Raw genomic sequence first — 16409 nt, forward strand, 5'->3', positions numbered from 1 at the left:
CACACGCACACATCGAAAAGAGCGCATCCAGGTCAGGAGCGCACGCGCGCACGCACACACACACACACACACACACGAGGGGTGGGGGGCGGTGGATATAACATCTCAGCTTTGCTATCATTCACAAAAAGCACAGATACAAAATCAATCAGCTATGTCCTTGCAGCATCATAAATGGAACTTGTTTGAATTTTGCAGGATCCCAGTGAAAACTAAAGGTTTCATTTACTACTGTGAAAAGATGCAGCTCTGCTTTTTGTTTACAGTAAACAAATCAAACAAAATACCCTTTTTTGCAATAATTGCAACCAGTTATTAAAATCATAAACGGTTACAGATCAAGTTTATTCCAAAAATGCAATTTCCATGCTAGCACCGATTGCGCCTGTATTCTCAAGAAGAAATAAATTATTAGACTTGGCAATACAAAAAATGTGTTACAGGCCACAATCGCACAGCAGACCATTAACCTTTACGCGCAGCTAATCACACGCTCATTCTCCTGTGACCTTTGACCCCAGAAATGACAACTCATCCAAGCTTGCCGTCCTCTCGCTGCTGTGTAGAGACCTCTGTGGTTTCAAACCAAGGAAGCACTGAACGCACTCACATGGGTGCTTGCCCTCGTGCACGCACACACACTGTTTTCATGACACACTTCATTGCAAAAACATAAGAGGCTCATTAGCCTTAAAGCCAAATCTAGCCTCCCCCCACTCCCAATCCACACACCCACACCCTTCACAGTCACCCACACAAACACACACACACACACACACACACACACACACTCCACAGCTTTTTATTATTATCCTTGATGAGTGTACGCACACACACGTATGCATAAGACAATGTGAAACATGCTCCTTGCCTGGGAAATGTCTCCACATTCTTCAAATCAGGTGCTGCACATGGCAGAGAAAACGTACTGATGAGGGGCAGAAAATAAAAAAGAAAAAGAAGAAGAAGAAGTGGGCGTTGGTGTATTCTCACACAGTATGCCCTGGGGTTATCCTCTCCTCTCCTCTCTGCCTCCTACTCCAGCCTCCCTCCTCCCTCTCTGTCTTCCTATGCTGTCTTCTCTTGCTCTCCCCTCTGCTTGTTTCCAAATCTGTCCTCCTTCGTCACCTCACCCCCAGAAGTTCCATTTCAATTTCTCAGACGACTTGTACTCTTAAGGGGAGGAAAAAGAAAACCCAACCAAAACGTATGGCGGCACAGGAGGGCAGTGGGTGAGGGGGAGGACAGGAGAGCGAGAACTACGATCGTCACTCCCCCCACCCGTGCAGTTAAGGCACTGCTTTCAACTCCTTTAATCTCCAGAGAGGAGGAGGGGGAAAAAAATCGGGATCTCTATTTGTCTTCAGCCAGCAATCAGCACTTCTCTAGCGCTCTCCTCTTTCCGCCTCTTCAGCCAGATCAGTCGTATCTCTCCTCCTCAGCCTCCTCTTCCCTGCTCCGTCTTCCTCTGCTCTCCCTTCACAGCAGGTTTGGGCTATTCATTCAGACGTCAGGCTCACTCCGTCAGCCTTTTGTTGCAAGTCACAGAAAGACGGAGAGAGAGCCAGGGAGAGAGAGAGTAAGAGAGACAGAGAGAGAGAGAGGAAGGCGTGGGGGGAGAAAAATGTGAAAAAAAAGAGAGAGAGAGAGAGAGAAAAAAAAGAGAAAACAATCCGGTGTCACGGCTATGCAGAAGAATTTCAAAATGAAAGAGGGGGGAAATAAAAGAGTCGAAGGAGAGGGGAGAAAAAAAAATCCTTGAAGAGCACCAGTCACGGGGAGAGGTGCAGCGCTCCTGGCACACGTACGACTCCCTCTTTCATTCTCTCCGACCTTCCCCTCCGCTCAACATATTTTCCTTTCGCTCTTTTTTCCCTCCCCTCCCTCCTTTCAGCCTTTCCTCCCTCCCTCCCTTTCTGTTTTATTATTTGTGATCTGGCCTTCATGGTCCTTTAAGAGTGCCAGCTCTCCCCCACCACCACCACCAACTAGCCCTCCGCCCAACCCTTTCTCAGTTTCATTCCCCCTTGTTCACAAACTCATCTTCACAATCTCAGCTGCATTTTTCTCTTCCGCCACCCTCTCTTCTCACTGTTTGAAATGGACATGATTAGATATGTTTTTCACTTTATAACCCCTTGGATGAAATTTCAAGGCTTAAACACCAGGATGTTTGTCAGTTGCAAGCTTGCACAAAGATGTAAGATGTAGATTTTGGTTGCATACAAGGACAAAACGTGGTCGGAGCCTTCACATGGACGTGCTATCATATGCATGCACATTTCTGATTTAATAGAAAATCCAGCAGTTGCGAAATTAATTCCCAATATCTAAAAGTTTGTAGACTCTCTCTCTCTCTCTTTCTCACACACACTGACACTCACCTGCTACTGAGCTCTTTAGAGCTCCTCCAAATGCAAGTACAGCAGATCCCTACAATTAAAGTTTTAAAGTTACGGTAATCCTTCCTGGAGTCTAACGGATCCCGGGATTTGAAGAGTAACAGATTAGGATGTTTACTACAACACCGGTCTGAGAGGATGGCTAAATACCGAGACGCCGTTTCTAAAAAAGGACTCTGATAGTAAAAGTTAACAAGTCTGTCTGAGTTTCTGGGTCATTATTTGTACCACAACACTGCTTTTCAGAGCCCGAAATCCAGTTATTAAGATGTCAGCTCATTTCTGATACAAAATATTATTTTTTGCCATACACGAGTCAAAAATTTCAGGTTATTATCTTAAAATTTTGACTTAATAACTAATTTCAAGTTGTTGTTTTTTTCAATTTCTAAAGTTCAGATAATAGCTAAAAATTTAGATTTATAGAATTATTTCTTTTTTCTAAATTGTTCAAAAGTAGTACAGATAATTAAAGATATGAATGATGTGCATTAATGCTTTATAGCTGGGGTGTCATACAGTCAAGCATACAGTCTAGGGGCAAGAACTGAGCAAGGCAAAGGGTCTAATTCAGCCTACTGGTTGGTTTTAAAGAAGAAGATTTGGACTTTTTTTTTTTACTGTATTTCTGTCAGTTTTACAGCCTTCTAAATTACAAAATCATCAAGGTAAGTAAGTGGCAGATAAAATGACAGAAACAGATGTTTTTATTGTTAGTAATGCATCAAATAACAGAAAAGTCCATGTGTTTCATTATTTACAAAAAGTTGGGTTTTGTTTTTTGCAGTAAAATAAATGTATCAGGCATTAAAGAACTTAGAGTTCTATGTTTTATACTTATAGGACAAAGTTCTCCTAAGGAGTTCATTTTCAGTATTTTTCACATTTATTTCTTGAGGTTTAACCCCAAAGAGCCATCTCTATTAGCAAGGATTTATATTTGAAATTACACTTCTCTTTCTTAAGACATGTCAATGATTAAATGTGTAGTTAAACTTCTTTACACTGGCTACTTTCACTGATCCAGTCCACTAAACACCTAATTGGGTCGTGTGTGGCCCATGATGCAAAATGAGACTGACACCCCTGTTTCATAGGTTAAGGTAGATTTAACCTTTAGGTTTCTAAATCCAAGTTTAAAGAAGCTCCTGAGACAAGTTTAACCTCTTAAGCCCCAACGCACCCTGATACGGGGGCAAAAGGCAGGAGATCAGTTAAGCTTGGGGCTTAAGAGGTTAAGGACCTGACATAATAATATCTATTCAGGCTGCTCATATATTTATGATCTCCAAATATGCAACAAGAGTGTTTTATTTTTAATTTGGAAAAATTAACACACACAAATGTGTTTCATATTTGTTGTAAGATGCCAACTAGCTTGTTGTAAAAATGGTGAATTTACAGGATTTCTACTGCTCTCTTTCTTTCCTTATCAACCACTCAAAGTGTTTTACATTCCAACCCACAATCGCCCACTGACACACACGCATACATCGGGGCAGATTTATTTTTTAGGTGGTTTCAGCATCTTGCAGTAGAACATTTTGAAACCTGTACCGGAGAAGCCGGGAGGTCAAAACGATGACCTTCTGATTGGTGGACGACCTGCTACAGCTCCAGAGCCGACCGCCTCCAGCTGCCCAAAACGAATGTCAAATTTTGCATCATTCTGCACACCGAAGGCCAAACATCTAAGATAAGCAACGATAAACAAAATATTTCTTGGAGTTGATGGTGGACTTACAATGTTTTATTTATTATGATCCTATTTCAGCTGTGAAAATGTCTTCCATATACGTTTTTGTGTAAATGTCTTGAAGTGAATAAATTCTTACTTTTTTTAAATCTTTAAATATTGGAGCAGGGTTAAAAAAGAAGAAGAAGCTAGTTTTAGTCAATAAACCAAGGACACATGCTGCCATCAATGTAAAGCACACAGTGTGGCTCAGCATGAAAGATGAGAGTGGATGACATGAATGAACTGTGTGAATTTGTTGAAACGGTAAACTGATTATTTCTTTTAGTTAATCAAAGAAAGAAGCCAAAGAAACAACCTTGACAATCTTTTATTGAAACAATGGGAACGCAGCATACTTTTTGGACTGTCACTATATTGCAAAGTTAAAAAAAAGCAAATGTTAGCAAACACTGAACTCTTCTGATTAAATAAAGAACAAAGTATACCACGTGTATAGTAACACTGGCGCTCACATTGTGATGTGTTTAGTGTAAGCCCAACCGAAGTGTGGTGAGTTTAAAGGACTTCATTGAGGAGGTTTGGTTACAACATGTAACCAGAGCCCGCAAACCAGGCCTGGAGTAAAAAAGTCTCATTCATGAAAAGAGAGTGCCTGACTAAGAGAGCCTACTGTATAATTTGACCTCTAAAATTCGCCATCCCATCTGTCTCCTGTGATCTGCATGTCGTGCTGCTGCCAAATGACTGAAGCACAAACGGCATTCCGGGGAGACGAGTAAGAAGAGAAAAGGGAGAAAAAGACATGGCACAGCTGCAGGTGGACAACAGATGCTGAATTTCTTTTTTTCCTTTTTTTAAGAGAGGCAATTTCACCACATAAATTCTTGTTCCCATCCACTCTCCTTCTGCGCATCCCTCCAGCTCTCTGACTCGCCATCATCTCTTCATCCACCTTTCTCTTTCTCGGTGACTTGAGCCAACTGGCTTCACTAGAAAGAGGATGAGATGTTAAGAAGATGTGAGAGACCGAGTGCGTCTATGCGTGTGTGTGTGTGTGTTTGTGATCACGATGAATGGGGGGAAGGCATCACTTTTTTCAGCCCTCATCCCGGCTGCAAATTTGGACAAGTAGAGTGCAGACAGGAATCACATATCTGATTTCGATGTAAGACGCTGACTCATTTATCAGTAATCTCTCTTTTAAATAATTTTTAAAAACATAATAGAAATTCAGGATTGGAAAATCCAATGACGGCTGTTCATATGCATGAAAACACAGGTACGCACAAACGCAAATCCTCGCGCGAGACTAAAAACACTGTGAAACACAAACCCTATTTACAGCCCCCCTCCTGTGATCCTTAACACGGCTGACATACCTACTGAGAATTGTACAATATTTTCCTTGGGTGCAAATGAAATTCATCTGCACCTCTAAACATATCCAACCCGTTGGCTTCTGGTAAAACACTGCCGAGCAGAGTGTCAAGTTTTGCGCATATTCACGTTCAGCTTATTCGTTGTTCGCCTCAAAACACATGAAGATTAAATTTTCTCAAAATGAATAATTCAGAGTGACTCTCTGGTCACTGAGGAAAAGAAAAGAGAGAAAAAACAAGAAGAAATTAGACAGGAGGTGGTAGGAAAGAAAACGAAGGGAAGGAAGTGAGAGGAGAAAAGGTCTTTTTTTGATGAGGAAAGTAAACATAAGCTTTCAGCTTCTCAATTTATTGCTTTCTTTTTTCTTCTACCTTTGAGCTACAACTGTTTGAGGATTTGACCTCGACTGCCTGTCTTCTCTTTGCTGTTAATCACTTCGTATCTCTCTGAAATAACAGAGCAATTTAGCCAGAAAGGTCAGACTTTCTCTTTAAAGGCCACCTTTTTTTAAATGGTACCATCACTGCAACATTTGTAAATTAACAGACACCTGGCAAGTGTTATCCACTCTCAGAGGCTTTTACGACATGTTAAATAACACTTATACAAATCCAGGGGAAGATTAATAAAACTGTTCTTGAAATAAGTCAGTCGAGCCATCAGTCAATAAACAGAAAATCATTTATCATTTACTGGTTTTAGCTTCTCGTGTATAAAAGTTTTCACTTTTTATCTTTAAATGCTTGAATTCACATTTTGCTGATGACATGTTTTTGAGCAAATTGTTGCATAGCTTGAATCCCCAGGCCACAGGGAAAAAAAAGTCACATTATCATTTTACTCTCCATTTTCCACATTATTTACAAGTATGACATCAGCTTCTTTGGATCTGGGAACAGAGCTCTGCATGGATTGGCAGTGTCCTCACCCTGCACTCCCTCACTCGCTTGCTTCGTGATGGCACAACAGAGTTTAAAATAATCTACCCATTTGTATTCCTCAACCATTTCTAATCTAATCTATAGCATCCTTCTCTGCGCTGAACCGCGATCTTTGGTCTTTCTTCCTCAATCTGTTCTTCTGTCTTTGCTTGGGTTCAGTCACCTCACATCTTCAGATTACTCATTTCCCACATTTTCTTGCAGCTAGGCTCTACAACCCACAACCACAGTCAAGAATGAATGTGCTGAGCTATTACGTTTGAAACATATTTCTCCCATTACCTCTTTCTCTTTTCCCTAAGAAAGACCAAGAGGCAAGTATGAGACAAGAGGGAACGACAAAGAAACACTGGAAACAATTTAATGTTAATTTAAGACAAAAAGAGGGGAAAACATGAACGGAAAATGACTACTCAATATTCGTATAGATGTAATCCCAACAGAGTCAGTGCCTGATAACGGGAACATCTGGAGGGGAGAGAGAGACTGAGAGACTGAGAACCGTGCCTTAACAGATGCCACCAATACCATCTGCAAATGTCCATTTACACAATCTCTCATAAACACATCTTACATACACTCACAAAGAACTTAACTGGGAACAGCTGTGCAATCCAATGCATTTTTATCAAGCACTTCAGTTTTTAATAACATTGCACACTGTACTATCACTCCCGGTAGTCTTGGCTGCTGTGGCGTAGGGTCCAGTAAGGGGTATAAATAAGAGATAAGATCCAATAAGACAAGATCCAACAGCATAGCAACTGAATTCATCCCAAACTGTCCTACAATTAGTAATTTGATTCTTCTTAACAAAGCAATTGAGGATCACAGGTGATGCCTCTACTTACTTTGTATGCAAAGAAGCCTATCAATTTACAGTATCTCTCACACCATTGCATCACCAGCAACAGCCTGAACTCCTGATACAAGGCAGGATGGAACCTTGCTTTCATTTTGTTTAAGCCAAATTCTAACTTTACCGTCCGAATGTTGCAGGAACAATCAAGACTCATCGGATAAGGCAGAATTTTTCCTCTATTGTCAAACTTTCACAAGCCAATATAACCTGTAGCCTCCTTTCCTGTTCTTAGTTGACAGGAGTGATACTCGGTGTGGTTTACTGCTTCTGTACTCCTTAGCTTCAAGGTTTGATGTGCTGTGTTCAGACATGCTTTTCTGCATATCTTGGTTGTAACGAGTGGTTATTTGAGTTACTGTTGCCTGTCTATGAGATTGAAGTAATGTCACCTTCAATAAGGCATTTTCTCCCAGAGAATTGATGCTCACTGGCTTTTCTGACCATCTTCTGTAAACCCTAGAGATGGTTCTGGGGGAAAAAAAATCCCAGTAGATCAGCAGTTTCTGAAATACTCAGCACAGCCTGTCTGGCACTAACAACCATGCTGCATTCAAAGTCCCTTAAATCAACTTCCTTCCTCACTCTGATGCAAATAAAGTGGTGGTTTAAAGTAGTGAATGATTTAGCCTTACATAATAATGATAATAATGTGGTTCATGTATGCAGATGGCTGTCCCCTCCGAGCCTCATTCTGTTGTACGTTTCTTCCTGTTAAAAGGGAGTTTTTCCTTCTCACTGTCGCCAATTGCTTGCTCATTGGGAGTCTTCTGACTGTTGGAGTTTTCACTGTATCACTGTAGGGTCTTTACCTTAAAACATAATGTGCCTTAAGGTGACTGTTGTTGTGATTTGTTGCCATATAAATACAAGTGAATTAAACTGAATTGTTTAATCCTTTTTTAAAAACGTTCTTAAGCACTTTTTAGAGTCCTATGCTAGACTGGCAACCTCTCCACTATGCATGTATGGATGCATGGCATTTATTTGGTGGGTAAAAAAAAAATAATTGTGAGCAAGGAACATGGTGGCTAGCCAGAAAAAACCAACCAACCAAACAAAACAACCTTTGACTGCCACCCAGATTTAGGCCAATATGTGACCTTCAAAAGCCAGATGAAAGATTGACAGCCAACCTCATCTCTATGGAGAGTTTAAGGTTGACTGACAGCTGTCAACGCCCCGTTTCCCCACCCCACTGTGCAGCTTGAACTCATCATCTATCAGAAGCAGAACTATGTCACTTTCTCTCCATCGCTCTCTCTCCCTTTTACTTAATCCCTCAGTCAGTTTAACAACTGTCTGTAGCTTTGACCTGGACCCCGTTAATACATAATCTGCTATCTCCAGAACGAACATGCCACAACCCTCCCCCACCATCGTGCCAGGCCTAAGCAAGCAAGAAAATTGCGGCTAGTGTGTCAGTCATGCATTGCAGAGCAAAGCAAAGCTGACGTGAACTGGCACTGAGTCACCTGGCCAAAGTCCGTGATGAGGGGGTCAACGCCCTCAGCAGGGGTGGAAGTAAAGAAGGTAGAGTCCTAGAGTAGCTTATATTGTGTTTATGCCAGTTTGGGGGTGGGGTGTCCTAGTTATCCCTGCTCTAGGGTATTCCATAAAGCATCATATAGTGAGGTTGGTGGGGCCATGCCATCTGCATTTACACATGAGCTATTAATTCAAAGGGAAATTCTTTCTGCTTCTGGATGCAACATATTGCTAATGAATTATTTGAGGTATTCAGAATATCCAGTTTACAATCTCATAACTTATTCAACAAAAAATGTTAGAGAAGCATTATTGCTGCCATCTATCCATTTTCTATTACTTGTCCAGATTCAGGTTGTAGGGACAGACCTCCATCTCCCCAGCAACCATTTTCGGCTCTTCAGGGGTGATATCGAGCCACTTGTGAGACCTCATCTCTCTAGTGTGTCCCGAGTCTACCTTTAAGAATTCTCTTGGTTGGAAAAACCAGAAACACCTCACCTGCCTGGAGTTAATGCTGCTATTAAGACTAATAGTGTTACCTGATAAAACAACATTACAACATTTTACCTGACAGGCTGAAACATACTATATTGCTAAGTCTGAATTATGCTATCTTTTTTGGAAAAAAGTAACCAAAACCTCCAAATAACTACTTAGCCATCCCAAAATAAGTGGATGATTTTTTTGCATTTTTTTTTCTAAATGCATTAGCTCAGCCTGCCTTTTTGTATAAGGAAAAAACGGATGGAGTAAATTTGCAGTGTTTTATGACAATGGAGCGACCCTTTAACCAAAAGCAAATCTGCCTACGATTACCACCAAAACCCATGTTGCCTAGCAACGTACAATTTAGGAACATGCTTTCAGAGCAGCTTTTGCGGACGTGTCCATTAACAGATGAAATTACCAAAGCAACAAATGTCAGCCACATGCAAATGAGGTCTACTCTGCTGACTGTGTGTGTACTAACAATGTGATATATGTGTATGACGCAGACATGAAGAAATCTGTTTCCAAAGCATATTTTGACTATCAAGCAGTGGGGTTCTTTTAATGTCTGCTCTTTTGGGCTTAAAAACAAAAGAAAACAAAGGAACAAAACACACACACACAAGAGGACAACAAAGCTGTCTCCGTTCAATAATGTGTATCCAGCCTGTCCTGTACATTTTAAGTCTATTTCAATCCACTATCTATGTACAGAAGGTCTCACGGAAAGCCAGAAGGCTGGTCTGAGCAAAATGGGACTATCTATGGATTACTGCAGCAAAGGAAGGATTAAGCCTCACTCCCTGTACTCATCAGAACCTGCAAAGAGAGAATGACACAATCACACATCGGCCATCAGCAGTGTAATTCGATTTTATCTGACCAGTGATGCTGCTAGTCAGCCTCGGGTGAGCTGGTGCTGATGGAGAAATCGGCCTTTATTGCCCAGCCTATAAAATCAACTTCTATCAGGCCATGGGATTTAAATATAATTTAGGTAGCCACTCTTGTGCTGATTTAAAGCTTTAATCTGATATCCAAATAAATCTGACCGACTACACAATGAGGATGAATTGACTGAATGCATTTTATTTAATCTGGAATTGAAAAGTGAATTTGGGACACAACCCATTAAATAAACACTAAAAAAAACAGAAACAAAGAGGAGTCTCAGAAATAAAATGAATTAGCAGATCTGTTCATGAGGAACAAGGTAAGACTAATTGCTATTCTACGCAGGTTGGCGGTACACCTTGGCAGGCAGAAGGGCCTGAAGGAATGCTGTGTGGCCCGAGTGGCTATAAAGCTTTTCGAGGCTACCGTGATGCATCCTTATTATCACAATGAGGGAAGATATCTGTGTTTACTGCAACAAGGGCTCAGGGGCCATGGGGAGATGGTGCAAGGCACAGAAAAAGAGGATGTGATCAAAAACAGCTGCAGTTACAATGACACCCCAGCTGAAGAGCTACACAACTAATGCTGCAATCACCATTATGCAACATCTTGAATCCTATACAGTTGTGGCAGAACAAATTCTTTTTTTTTTCTTAAATAGCCTGTTGATTTTGCTTTTGCGCCAAATAGTTACCATTTGATACAGCAGATAAGAGCTAAATTATTTTAAAAAAGCATATCTGCAGAAGGAGTCGGTGGCAAACTCAATCCCACATACTGCACACAGATGTACACACAAGCTACCTCCTGCTCCCACACAGTAATTGCACACAACATCTGACTTCTCTAGTCAAAGAAATCCTAATGTGAACTGTTCACACATGAATGCGGTGACTGACAGACTGTAACATGAAGACCGTGCACAGTTGTTAAATTTTAAAACATATCAGAAAGGCTGCTGACAGCTGTTCCTCCCAAATCCTCTATATTGCGCCTCGTCAATGCCATTTGTGTTGTATTTAATGGGCGATATCTCATTCTGACAAAGGAACTGCATGAGATTAGTGAAATGACAAAAGGTCTTCAGAGAAAGTAACAGGAATTCTGACAAATCAGGCTCTCGCAGAGATAAGCAGACGAGAAAGTGAGATGTAAGTATCGGCTTAGGACGTGGGGTAGATTACAAGAATGCTTAAAGCAAAAAGTTATCCTTTTATGGTAATAATTCAAAATCTGGACAGCAGCTTTATAAAAAATAGACAAGGGCAGCAAGAAAAGACACATCATTTATCTACTGTTGATGTAATTAGTGCCAAGACAGGAGAGGAAACAAATGACAGCACAGACCAGAAAGATAAAACGATTCAAAAAGTCTTCCATTAACATTCAAACTGTGTTTGGATTTTTTTAAGGTCAAGAATCATGCATAGCATACCAGTATCCATGCTGAGCTAAATAGATTTCACATACCCCTAGTCTGAATGCTGGTATAAAGCAAAGTATGCTGGTATAAAGCGAAGGCTTATCTGGTATTCACTTACACATGATTCATCACGACGAAGGATGAAAATAGATTTACAGTGTCTTCTCCTTTTATTTTTTTTTTAAAGAAACAACTGCTGAATGGCTCTTAGAAATGTCAAAGTAATATTTATAAGTTGATATGATTTCTAACAAAGCAGCAGCACTGCTTTGTGCTGCTCCTGAAAGCAATGAGAGGAATGGGAACTGGTATCTTACATAAATCACACACAAAATGAAGAGCTCTGTCACAAGTAAACAGCCTTATCTATTGAAAACATGTGAAACAGCCAAGAGCACATCTATCATGAAAACAGACAAATACCAGATAAATCTAAAAGGAGAAAAAAATAGGATTTACTTGTATCTGGAGATGCCATAGTCGACACGATGACTGGTGGACCCGTGCGTCGACTTAGCTTCTGGTTAGCAGCCAGGGCACCTTGGCCTTGAACGGGTGCTCCCACGGGAACGAGAGCATTGTCTGATCCTGGTCCCCCACCCTTTCGGATCAGCTGAGGACTAGGGTGAGGGCTGTGCATGGGTGACAATGGCACTAAGTTCCTGTCCCTCTTCATCAGCTCTATGGGCACTGTGTAGTTGGTAGAGTATGCTTTTGGTACCTGTTGCGGTGGCTGTGGTAAAGCAGGCATGGATATAGGCATCTGCTGTGGCATACCTGGCATCGAGTGAATGGACCCCGCAATGGCAGGCATTGACCCAGTCATCTGGTGAGGCATTATCTGCATACCTGGCATAGGCAACCCTGGCATCCCAGAAGAGTAGGCTGACATGGGTCTTGATTGGACAGGCATGAGGGCTCCAGCGTATGGCCCTGGTGAACGAGTGGGTTGGCCCGGGTATCCTCCAGAGGCTTCCAGTAACTGCTGCGAGGGAGCACTGCTGGGCCTTCTACCGATTACTTCTCCCATCCGCGGAGAGATAGTTTGCATGGCCCCAGGTGTTGGTGGGGGCATTAGTTGGGGATCTACTGCTAAAGGTTGTGGGGTATGTGGTGGATGATGATGGTGGTGGTGTGGTTGATAGATGTCTGCGCGATGGCTAAAGCTATTAGAGCGACCTCGCATGGGCGTTTGAGGTTGGGAGGGGGCTGGTGTAGCTTCTATTGGGCGCTTGTAATGGTGGACCAGGCGAGACAGCACACGAGCCTGACCGAGGTTTGGGGCAACTGTGCGGACATCGTTCTCCTCCATGACAGCCAGCATGCTAGTGGAGTCAAACCCCTGCTGGATAAGTGAGGAGATGGTGCTCTCTGAGAGGCCCTCGTTTCGCAACAGAGAAAGAAACTCTGGATCGACCGACTTCTTGGGATCCACCGGCAAAGGAGTCTGTGGGGCGGTTGGTGGAGGAGCGGGAAGAGGGGCAGGGAGTGGAGTAGCTGGGGGAGGAGGGGCTGGAGTTGGAACCACTTGCAGAGGTGGAGGTGCAGCAGGGGCAATTGCTGCAGTATGGACTGGAGTAGGTGGAGCAGGAAGTGGTGCAGCCATAGAAAGGTTAGGGTCAGTGACCGGCATGGTAGGCGGAGGTGGCAGAGGTTGAGGTTGTTGCTGTTGCAGATGGTGTTGCTGCAACTGTTCTTGCTGAAGATGCTGTTGCTGAATTTGCTGTTGTTGTATTTGTTGCTGTTGTAGTTGTTGCTGCTGTAACTGCTGCTGCTGAAGTTGTTGCTGTTGGAACTGCTGCTGTTGTATTTGTTGATGCTGTTGTAACTGTTGCTGTTGTATTTGTTGCTGCTGTTGTAACTGTTGCTGCTGTATTTGTTGCTGATGCTGTAATTGATGCTGTTGCTGGATGGTTAACGGTGAGGCTGTCTCTTGCCTCATAATCATGCTTTGACTGGCTGGATCTACCACTAGACAGGTGGCAGCCTGCTGCTGCGGATCCAGAGGGCGGCCATTAGCATCAGTATAAACGGACTGACTTGTCAGAGGCGGAGGCTCACTGGCATACCGAGGAGACGGCTGCTCCATTCCATAGTGAGCAGGAGGGGGGTCTCGAAGGGATATCTTAGCAGAAGTTATAGCACCAGGTTCTCTATATGCCCTATTCAATTCATGAGTGCTTGGAGGAGGAGGAGGAGGTAAAGGTGATGGGGGCCCTTGAGATCCAGCCCGCACTACCTGACCTTGATCCCACGCAGTACGAGCCCCAGGTGTCATTCCTAAATGTGAGCCCGACCTGCTGAGAGGATGAGGCAGCGGAGGCTGATGCTCAGATCGGTAAAAGGCCTCCGGTGGCCGAGGAGTCATGGCTGGGTCATGGGAGTAGTAGTCCTGGTGTGGAATGGATCCTCGATGAGCCATGGGCACTCGTTCGTAGTGGTTTAGATCTGGCACAGAGCCCTTCCTAAGCCCCCGTGGGTCGTGTCTCTCGGCGTAAACCTGTCCGTAAAGGGAATCTTGGTAGGAATATGGGTCGCGTTTCAAATCGAGGTCAGGAAGACGCACCCCAGGTGGTGGCTCATACCACCCTCCTCCCTCTCCGTATGACAAAGAGCTCCGCCGGCCTGTTACTCTTGCCTGCTGTTCGTACACGCTGTCAGGTCTTTCCCACTGACCCTCATTCCCCCCTAACGTGTCCCAACTGTGGGAGCGTCCGAGGCTCACTTTGTTAGGGACAAGCATTGGCGAAAAAGAAAAAAAGCTGAAAATCTGTTAACAGAGGAAAGAAAAAAAACACAGAAATAGAAAAAATAAAGAGCTCCCAACAGGCAGTGTGTGTGAGAGAGAGAAAGTTCTCTTTCAGGTCTTCATGTACAGCAGCAACAAAAAAATAGAACGGAGTGAGAAAGGATGAAGATGAAGCAAAGTCTAGCGTTTCACCTGATATCTGTTTGTAATATTGTAAGTCCGTGCTATCAGGTGACTTCCCCCTTTGCTGGCAGCCCTTGAATAATTAATCTCTGGCCATGCTGGCTTGTTGCGCATGAGGAAAGAGGACACCACACACAAACATATCCACATCACACCAAACCACACAAACACTGCAGAGGTAGAAGACACAGAAACAGAGTGCATGCTTGAGCTAGCCAGCAAACATTCATCCAAAAAAAAAAAAAAAAGGGGGGGGGGGGGGGAAGAAGTGGATAGGTTGGGTTATAGGTTGGGATGGGCAGGGGCTTGTACTAATCCAATAGGGTTTAGCTGTCCCTTCTCCGGGACATTTTACTTGCTCTGCCGATTGCTATGAGGGATTACACCTAAATAAAGCCTGTTTAATTCCACATCCAACTGTGACGTCATGTGAACCAGATACGAGCGTATCTGGTGATGGTGATGAGTATCGTGATCATGGTAATGCCAGTGATTTTGATTCCATTCCCAAATCCCTTACCCGCTCTTTCAGAGACACCTACCTGAAGCTGCTGCTGATGCGCTGCCGTCAACAGGTCTCAGAACGTAGTTTGGCCGAGTGATGGCGAGGGGAGGGGAGGCCAGGCAAGACGTACAGCTTCATTGAAAACAAATGAAATACAGGTCTCCCAGCTAAGTCCCATGTGCTGTCAGTAAACATCAAATCCACTCTGATTGGACACTAATCCTCCAGGCCCAATGCTTGCAGCAGAGCCACCACGCAACTGCTGCCCAACTCTCTGTGAAATGTCCTTGATGGCTCTGTGGTGCTTACTGACAGTGCCTCACTCTCTTTGATTTGGGATCAGTCAGACCTGCTGTCTGTACGTAAAATGCAGGACAATGAAAATTGTGATTGCAGAATGCATGATGAAATCCACACGCAACATCTGGCCTCAAAATGAATGAGTGAAATGCGTCACTTTGTACAGACCCTCAGTATAATTTAATCTGGCCATTTATATTACAGTTCTATCTATATGCATCTTACTGTCAGTAAAATACAGCACCTTCCCCCTCTTTCACAAATCTCCTCTGATCTCCTTCACTTAGGGAGGCTCTGTAATCTGGATTTGCCCCTTTGCAGAGAAAACTAAAACACCGGGGAGGGGGATACGAGTGTGTGCACATATGTGTGTGAAGGGGGAGGGAGGGATCTTTTTGTAACAGTAGTTAATCCCAATGCACCTACAACCTTCGCTGAGCAAGAGCACCAAAACACAATCTCATTTCAATTTGTTCAAACAAGGAGGCGTATGAAAAGAAAACAAACTGTGCTATGTATCATCCAAGAGACATTCATTAAGTTGTAATTAACTGGATACATTTATCATTTCAATTAAAAAAGGTGATTTTCATTGCGTGGCTCTAAAGGTGTACTTACCCAGCTTTCTGCAGGTCTTACTTCATGCCGTTGTGGCTGAAACCCGATCCCGATCTGGATCTTGTTTATTAATGCATGAAAACACATGTAAGATGAGGAAGTGTCCATCTGAAATTCCCTCTCAGAGACAGCGAGGGTGTGGTAATATATAAGACCAAAGCCTTGGTTAATATCGGTGTTAATGGAAAACTCCTGAATACTCATTGGCACTAATATTTTGCTTAATCGGAGTTGTGTAATTAAAAAAAGGAAGAGACCAAAGAGGGAGACTTTTTGGCTGTTTTCTGAGAGCTTTTCTGAACTGCTAGCCTGCTTCATGCGAGAAAGGAAATTAAAAGGGAAGGAGAGGAGGCACGAGTGAACCATCACAAATATCTAAAACAGACTGTAAAGATGAATTATTAAATCAAAGCAGAGGAATGAGGGGGGGGGTCACTTTTGAATCCCATTTTGAATTTATTAACCAATGGGGG

At 43.0% G+C, this 16409-nt stretch overlaps 1 protein-coding gene across 4 annotated transcripts in view; it reads right to left on the reverse strand.

The window, feature by feature from the left end:
* Positions 1 to 16409, reverse strand: part of LOC102199986 (C-terminal-binding protein 2-like) — a 78796-nt gene that overhangs the window by 23871 nt on the left and 38516 nt on the right. For 3 of the 4 annotated variants that reach the window (XM_005727430.2, XM_005727429.2, XM_005727431.2), the window contains exon 1: positions 12041 to 14372. The exons of the other annotated variant lie outside the window; for it this stretch is intronic. In XM_005727430.2, the coding sequence (XP_005727487.1) occupies positions 12041 to 14324 (2284 nt within the window). In that variant the 5' untranslated portion in view covers positions 14325 to 14372. Of the gene's footprint in view, positions 1 to 12040; positions 14373 to 16409 lie in introns of those variants that run through there. 4 annotated transcript variants of the gene reach the window in all.

The sequence above is a fragment of the Pundamilia nyererei genome, unplaced genomic scaffold (genome assembly GCF_000239375.1).
Source record: "Pundamilia nyererei isolate P.nyererei 1_Seehausen unplaced genomic scaffold, PunNye1.0 scaffold00024, whole genome shotgun sequence".
Lineage (NCBI taxonomy): Eukaryota > Metazoa > Chordata > Actinopteri > Cichliformes > Cichlidae > Pundamilia > Pundamilia nyererei.